General features: G+C 44.2%; 1 protein-coding gene across 1 annotated transcript in view; it reads left to right on the top strand.

The window, feature by feature from the left end:
- The first annotated feature begins 3709 nt into the window (after positions 1 to 3709).
- Positions 3710 to 8936, top strand: part of ENO4 (enolase 4) — a 25255-nt gene continuing 20028 nt past the window's right edge. The window contains 3 exon segments of the mRNA XM_081823061.1: positions 3710 to 3984; positions 7721 to 7849; positions 8599 to 8789. Coding sequence (XP_081679187.1) covers positions 3820 to 3984; positions 7721 to 7849; positions 8599 to 8789 — 485 coding nt within the window. The 5' untranslated portion in view covers positions 3710 to 3819.

Genomic DNA, 8936 nt, shown 5'->3' with positions numbered 1-8936 from the left:
TTCCAGACATACTACTGAATTCATACTCACTGCATATAACCACTATTATATTGGGGGGGTTCCCCTCGATTTTTTGTTGTTAAAAAGGAGTCTTCCTATTCAAAAAGCTTAGGAAACTATTACGCTAGTCCAGCCACTCATTTGATTGATGAGGTCTAGATCTGGGGGACAGCTGGGACTCCAATCTGTCTTCTAATTCCCAAATGGCCCTTGTCCCACACCATACCTCCCTTCTACTGTGGGCACCCCATCCATGGGAAGTCAATAGTAATGGCTGTGTCCTCTATCTAAAGGAGGAGACTATAGTCCTACCCTCCCTTCCTGGATATGTTTCAGAACTTTCCTTATCTCTTGAGCCTTTCCTTTGCCTTTCCTTCCCTTCTTTTTCTTCCCCTCAACTCCCCTGTTTATACCTTTAGGGTTAGCAACACTCAAACCCTTTCAAGCTCTGATGTTCTGTGAGTGCCTGTACATTCAGTCTCAATATGAAATGGAAATATAGTCATCAAGGTACTGAAACAAGGAATATGAGAAGTATGTATACAGTAGGCATGCACATGAATATATTTTACAGCTAAAACCCCAGTGCTTCTAATATCTACAGAAAATAAGAAAATTGAAATATTCATGAATAGTCATTTTATTTCATCTGGCTCTGTCAACACTAATAGGATGTTAATAAACCCCTAGCATACCAACTTTTCAAAATGATTTCACATCTCTTAATGCAGTTTATTGTCCTAATGGCTCACCAGGATGTAAGTGCTAGGATTGAGGGCCACGAGAACTAAGTGCCATGAAGAGAAGAAAATGTTACCTATTTTATTCACTGCTGTTTTCCCAGTGCCCAGAACAGCATCTGGCAGATGGTAAACATTCAATAACTATTTGTTGATTGAGTGAATGACAGAAGTAAACAGGGATAGTGGTTTTAGCTATTTATTTAGCCTACATATAGCTGTATTTTTAAGAAGATGGGATGATTCTATAAGGGAACAACTGTGTTCCTAATGATCTCTTTTCAGTCTTTAATTCTCCTTTAATTTCATTCTTTAATGTGATGTAATATTCTTCCTTCAAATATTTTAATGTAATTGTCCAAAGTTATACAAGCAGCAATTCATTTTAGGAAAATCAGATATTAACATATAAAAAGAAAATTAAAATTCCCAATGATCTCATTACCCAAGGACAACACAATTAATATGCTAACATATATTCTTTCCGATTTTATTCTAAGCATATGTACACACACATCTAACACAGAACTCTCTGCCTTAGACATCAGGATTTGGACTGTTTTCTTTCTTCCCAAAGCCCTTTTTGCTTACTGCCTATTATAGCACCTTACCCTCCTCCTATGTCCTAAATATATTCCTTCTTCAACATTTAGGTCCTTGCTTCAAGAGGATTTTTTTTTTCCCCCCAGAGGATTCATCTATTCTTATTTCAACTTTAAGTTCCATGTGGATGGGTATCGCTGTATCATCAGTCCTCCCTTTTCTCTGAGATACCAGTGCTCCACAAGTTCCACACATCTAAAACCAAATGCATCATGTTCCTTCCATCAAAACCACATCACTCACTCATCTATCCCAGTTCTATCAACTGTAAAAGAACTCTACAAGCCATCCTCAATGGCATCATCTTTGGTCCCCCAACCCCACATCCACTCACTCACAAGGATTTCCATCCTTGTTCCTATTAAATGTCACCCATCTCTTGCCATTGCTAGCAGTGGTTCAGGCCCTTACATCAACATGATTTCCTACCTGTGTCTCCTGCTTTCTATACCACTAAACACCCACCAAGCTTAACCACTGCTGCCAGCTAACTTCCTAAAACACCACTTCCATCTTGCCCGTCCTACTTTTCCATCCTGATGTCTCATTATTCCTGAAAACAAATCCTTTGCTCCAGCCAGCCTGGTGTATTCATTATTCATTCAACTCCAAAGAATTTCAAGTTAAGTATTTATTAAGCATTCATTATGTGTAAAATCCATTCATTCATTCAACATATATTTATTTAGTAATGATTCTGTAAGGTAATATACTAGGGACACAATGGTGAACAAGACCGACCAAGTCTCTGTCCTCAAGGAACTTAGAGGCCAGTGGGTTATAGATGGGAGACTCCAAAATGTGGTGGTCCCAGCCCAGGATACTTCTAACCTTCCATTAAAGTGTCAAATGAGTCAAGACATCCCTGAGGGCTGAGCTTTGTGGCCCAGGCTGCAAGTGAGGAAGGGCTGAGTGAGGAGAGCTGTGCGGAGCACGGCTTCCCTGCAGGTGTAGGACCCAGCCCGGCGTTGAAGGATGGGCGTCCCAGAGAAGGGGGTGCCTTCCATCCACCGGGACAGGAGGAAAGGCACACACGTGGAATGGGCACCATGGCAGCAATAGCCCTGGCTTATTTTGTATGAAGGTTCCTTCAACTAGTCAGCAGAGCACATGCCCTGTCCCTGCGGGCCTGGCCTGGACAGGTATGTGAAGGTGACTCGGCCTGGCTTCCTACCATGGAGGGATTTCCAGCTAGCAAGGAGGGTAGGGCAGGCCCATGAGGATCTGTCACACCCCAGAAAATGAGATGTTCCATTAGAGATTCAGAGACAACACTGAGGGAGTTCAGAAAAGGGTACATGTCTGGGTTCCTATAAGAGTATTTATTGAATCACATATTGTTATACATCTACATGCATCTACTGAAAATAACCATCCTGTTTTAAAGTGTTTTCTCATTCACTTTCTCATCTTATCCTAAGTGACTTGTGAAGCAGGCAGAATAGATTGGATTGCTTTCTAGATGAGCAAAATACAGCCCAGATGTTTTAAGTGATCTGCTTAAGTCAGGAACACAAACAGGCAAGCGTAGAACAAGAACGCCCTGTCCATCTCGGCCCATTCCTGCACAAGTATCTAGAGCAAAGGGCACAAGAAGCTCTATAATTGCGCATGACACCTAGCAGGTGTAATGAAGCCAAGTAGACAGCTGGATTTAAAAGGGGAGGACTGAGGCAGCCTCTTGAAGGTACAAGAGAAGGGATATGACCCAATGAAGTCTTAAACATTCCCGCTTTTCCTTCTCAAGTCTTGCCGGTATCATTCCCCACTCCTGGGCCTGTCCAAGCCATAACCATTCGCGGGGTTCACCCCGAATTTTTCGGGCCACACTGGTTTTCCCTCCCACTGATCTCCCGGGGTGGGGGCGGGGGGTCGCGTAGCCGGTTCTCTCCTGCACACCAGAGTGTGTGCCCAGACAGCACACTGCTAGGCTCAGGGCAGGTGGCTAAATACGGGCGAATGAATGAATTCCTGGTACCTCCACGGCCCAGTGAGGGTATATCGGTCCCCAGGAGTGGGCCAGCATGGGACACCCTCGCCACCCGGAGGAGCTCACCGACCGCGAGCAACGAGGGGGTTGGAGGGGAGGGGGAGGCGAGATGGCCCGGGGCCGTGGGGACCACGATGCGCCACCAGAGGTTCCGGTCCCCGGCTGGAGGCCGGGGCTAACGCTCCCACGCTTCGGCAGAAAGCATTTCCTGAGAGCGTGAATTCTATTGTCGGGGAAAGTGGTCGAAAATGACACCGGCAGAGCAAAAGCGTCGGGACTAAAGGAGCCCAAGCCCCCGACCCCATTCCCTCAAGGAGAGGAGGGAGGAGAGCGGCGGAGCCATGCGCACCTCCGGCCGCGGCAAGAACCCGGGCTGGAAGCCTCGCGAGATCTGGGGGGTCGGGAATCTCGTTCCGTTGCCTAGCGACGGGCAGGACGCTCGCAGGCCCCCAGGCTAACCCCAGCTGTAGCCTTAAATCTCCTACCATGGGAGAAGGCGGCGGCGGCCGTAGCTGTGGGACCACTAGGGAGCTGCAGAGGCTGAAGCAGCAGGCGATGGAGTACTACCGGGAGAACGACGTCCCGCGCAGGCTGGAAGAGCTGCTCAACTCCACCTTCTACCTCCAGCCTGCCGACGTCTACGGGCACCTGGTAGGGACCTGGGACAAACACCCTCTTCCCCCCAGCCCCTCTCCCCCCGCCCCACGCTGCGGCAACGCCATGCGCCTGCGCCATAGAGTCGCGCACGCGCGCCGCCGCCGCGGGCTCGGGATCCATGGTCTTGCGGGGAGGCGACCGCGAAGGGAGAAGCGGTGCGGAAACCTGGGCGGGAGGAATCTCGAGAGAGACAGAGAGAGAGTGGTGGACAGGCAGCTGCTAGAGGAAAGCGGGGTCTAGGCGCATTCGGGGCTGGGCAGGCTTCCTCGCTACCTCTGAGCCGGTCCGCCCGGTTGCCAGTTCTTTTTAAACACCTTAATACCGCGTAGCTCAGCTTACCAACCTGCAGCGGTCTCCGTTTGACCACGGATGAGTGCCCTGGCATTGGCCTCAGCCTACCCTAGGCCTCATGCCCAGCCCGCTCTCTTTGCTTCCAAGTCTCACTTTCAAGCCTATGCTCTCCTTGCAGTGTGCACCCTTCTCATCCTGGATGCCTGTCCCCACCTGACCAGCTGCTACCCAAACTCCAAATTCACATCAGTCTTGCCCGTTTCGCCTGAACATTTCCTGCACGTGATGAGACCCTCCCCAGGCTTGCGAGCTTCATGGAGAGCAGGGGCCTTTTCCTACCACCTGCCTAGCCCCTGTGCTCCGCACAAGATCGGGCACATACATACCTTAGCCTTAAGCAATGAGCAGTTGAAACAAACAAGCGTGTTCTCATTTACAGATCCGTTAAGTACTAGCCAACACCTTCCTTCTGGAAGGCAGTGTGGTTGGGACAGCAGAGTATGTAAATGCAGTAAAGAAGCACAGTGTGTTTACAAGGTTCAAAACCACGCCTTGTTGAGGCAGTCGATATGGAGAATGTTGCATGAATGTTTATTTTCCTTAGTCATGGCCTAGAAGTGAAAGCTGTATGTTGGGGCGGGGTGGGGAGGGATGTGCTGAGCTCCCAGTGCTATGTGATTTATGTTATTTCACTTAATCTTTAGGACACTGGGAGGTAAAAATTATGATTTCCGTTTTACAAATAAGGAAACTGTGGCCCGGTGAATTTAGATGATTTTCCCAAGGGACACAGTGAATGACAGTGACAAATCGAACCAGGTCTTTGTTCCTAGTACCAAGGAGATTGCATGGTACATAGTGGACACTCAAGCACTTACTTGTGGTACAAGTGAATGAATGCGACTCTGAATTCCATTCTCTTTCCACTGTCTGTTACTAGATGAATTCTTTTAAGTTAACTAGTCAAACTTCTTCATTTCACAAAGACACCAAGACCTTGTCTCACAGCTACCTAGTGCAAAAGTTAAGACTAGAAACTTGGACTCGGGTCCCTCAATATAATGTTCTTCCCAGTCTACTAGGCAGCCAGGACTTTGGTTTGTACAGCTCTCTGGGAGCTTGGTAAGGGACAAAAACCACTGTAACATAAAATAACTGGAGTAACAGATAAGGTGATATATGATTGTGCTAGACTGAGGGACAGATCACTGTATGCCTATCAAAGGAATTCAGGGGTAGGGAAGATCCCTGTAGGCTGTAACGTCTGAGAAAGTTTTAGCTTGGACTTTGAAGGATGTTCAGGAGCTGGACTAGCAAAAAGACAATGTCCTTTTCATTTTATCACTGTCTGGGTTTTGGCCATCAGTATTTTCATTTAGTTTCTCCCTCTATCGAGCCCAACCTGAATCGTGGCTGCCAGAGCAAGATTCCTAATCTGACCATCATTCTTTTGCTCAGAAACCTCCTGTGACTCCTTGCTATTCCCTAAAGCCTGAAGTTCCTCCCTTCCCTCCCCCTGGCTTATCATATTCCTTTGTATCTGCCCTTGATTTCTCCCCCTTGTCTGCCCAGTGAAATACTACATATTCTCCAATGTTCAGCTCAAATGCCATTTCTTCTCTGCTTCTGTTACATACTAGAGGAACTGAATATATATAAATCTTTATATATATATATATGGATGGCTTGAAAATTGACTTTTGCTTTAGCTGTGCTAGGGCACCGCCTGTGAGCTGATGAGTAGTAGATGACCTATTATGTAGGTTGAGGTCATTGGATTTTGAGAGGCCTGGTCTGTAATGAATGCAGATAAAGAGCCCAATACAATCTGGCGATAAAGAGGTCAAGGAGGGTGTGCCTTCACCTTCCCTTCCTCCTCCTCCTACTCTCCCAGTTCCTGCTCCTCTGGCGTTTCTCATCTTGAATCTTTTTACCCAGGCTTTTTGAGTGGGCTTTCTGCTTCAGCTTCATTCTCTTCCCTCTCTTTCTTGGATCACTTCCAAATGGCTTCTGCTTTCCCACATCAATGAAACTGCTATTACCAATGTTCCAATCAACCCTCTTTGAACACGTTCTGGGCGTGAACTGCTGGTGAGTGAAATACGGCCTCTGCAGAAGCCTTTACCATTAAAATACCAGATGCCTCGCGGGAAGAAATAAAAATGGGCCCCCAGAAGGTTTCCAAAGTTCGCATCACAGCGTTCTAGAGACCAGCTGACTTCCATATCTTGGACAGCAGAATGGGTTAGGGCCTGCTAAAAAGTGACATGGGGTCTTTAAGAAATGTATGTGAAAACATTCCCAAGTGTGTCATGATTGATGGACAGTTTGCTTCCATATAGGAGTCTCTTCAGAGAAACTAAGTAATAATTTTCAAACAACTATGCTCCTCCATTGGGTAGCTGGAATCATCTAATTAAATCAAAGGTCTTTGTTTCAAAGTAAGTTAATATGGCTAAGACTCCAATCCTGAGTTATTTTTGTTTGTTTCTCCTCCCTTAAATTCATATGTGCTACAAATTTCACTCTGAGGCACCATCATCAAAACAGAAATGGAAGACAACATGGCAGATGGAAGATTATCTGCTTCTGGAATAGCCAAAGTTAGTGTGGGCCTCATATTCCTGACTTGTAAAAAGTATAACCACGTTCCTCATGCTTATTTTTCTTCCTAAAATGCTATGAATTTGAAGGTAGACTTCATGTCCTTCTCCCTTTCCGCCATCAATTGATAGCAGTTGACATGGATTCTGGAGTCAGCCTGCCTAGAGGTGAATCCCAGCTCAGCCAATTATTTTGCAATCTTGGGCAAAATATTTCATCTCTCTATACTCAGTTTCCTCATTTGTAGAGTGGAGATTTTAAAAATACTACTGATCCCATAGGGTCGTTACAAGGCATAAATAATGTGGGTAATACACTTAAAACAGTGGCCAATACAATGATCTATTCTTTAAAAAAACTATAAATATATGTTTTAGATGCTTTACAGTTTTATATTTTGTTAGATACTATTCTGTAAAATGGAGAAGTTTATTTGATTTCTAAAATTATATTGTGGATTTATGTCATTTAAAACTGCTTTTTAAATAAATCTATAAGAATAAAAGACTTTTGTTTTCCTTTTTTAAAACTTCTCAAATGTTTCATTTGGCTTATAAATAAATTCACATTTTATAATAATAAAAAGAAAGAAATGTATGTGAGTTTCTGCTGAGAGTTCAAAAGAGAACAGATTGTTCCATATCCTGGAGACCCCACATCAGATTAATCCAAATCTCAGCATGTGAGGGCAGTTGCTAGCCTAAAGCACCCCCCCTTCCCGCATGAGGAGGACACTCAGGGAGAGGTTTAGTAGAAACTAGAGTAAATGTGAATGACCTTTTAAAGATAAATTAGTCATGGTATTGTAATTTTTGTTTTTTTGTGTGTGTTGAAGGCAAACTGCTTTTCTAAACTTGCAAAGCCTCCCACCATATGCAAAGTAGTGGGGAAAAAAGTATTGGATGGACTGGGGCTTCCAACCCTACAAGTGGAAATATTCTGCACCATTCAAAATCTTCCCAAGGTACGAAGAAGCTTAAATGTGTTCTTTATTGTGTCCTGGTTCCATTGCATTTATTAGCATTTATTGTCTAAATTGTAGAAAATTATTGTTTTGAAATTCAGCGTTTGTGAAATATACACATACACACAAGTTGTAGGTAGTCATGTACATAAAGCATGAACCATACAAGCAAGCATATTGGTACAGACATGACATGCTAGCCTGAAGATGATCCAAGATGGAGAAATGGGGCAAAAATAATTTTAAAACTCGGACATCATTAATGTGATGAGTTCTATAAATCTATAGGTGTGTTTATAGATTCATATGTTTATATATAGACTTATATAGATTTATAGATATGTGGGCTGATCTACACAAAGAAAAATTCATTTTCATAATTGTAATAATTCACTTTAATTGCTACATATTTGTTAGAAATAATTTTGCTACAGTCTCTGGGAGGCAAATAATTATGATTAAGTCTGTATCCTTTTAGCTATTTATTGGAGAGGTAGTGATAAAAATGAAATTCAATGTAAGATTTTTATAAGTGTATTTTAACAAGGTGATAATTTTAAATGTTCCCTGAAGTTAGGTTCCATACAGTTTCAACAGTTATAAAAATATCTCAAAGAAAATTATATATTCTCATTTTCCCTTTGAAATTGGTGATAAAATATCATGTGCCTTTAAAGCTGGATACATTCAATTTCTTCCTTTCTGTAAGAGGGAGGGGAAAATGCAGAACACGTTTATATTATTTTCAGAACATATGTTCGGTGGTGATCTCAACGCACTTTGAAGTCCACGAGAACACTTCGCCCGAGCTGGCGGACGCGGAGCAAGCGGAAAGGTCCAATGCAGTCAGCACAGCTGTGCAGTGGGTCAACGAAACCATCACCGAGGAGCTGCGGGGCCTGGCGCCCTCCAACCAGGCTGAGGTGGACCAGGTGCTCAGGTAGATCTTGCGCTTGCAAATGAAAGCATCCAGTACAAATAGTAGCTCTTTTCTTTTTATTTCACCCACCAATAAAACAGGCCTGTCATATCTAGAAGGTACGGTCAGGAAGTTGAGTAAGAAGCCTATGCGAAAGCAGCAAAATGC

The sequence above is a fragment of the Leptonychotes weddellii genome, chromosome 6, assembly GCF_054177405.1.
Source record: "Leptonychotes weddellii isolate Sample4059 chromosome 6, ASM5417740v2, whole genome shotgun sequence".
Lineage (NCBI taxonomy): Eukaryota > Metazoa > Chordata > Mammalia > Carnivora > Phocidae > Leptonychotes > Leptonychotes weddellii.
The sequence above is the reverse complement of the archived record's forward strand: the minus strand, read 5'-3'. Positions and strand labels throughout refer to the sequence as shown.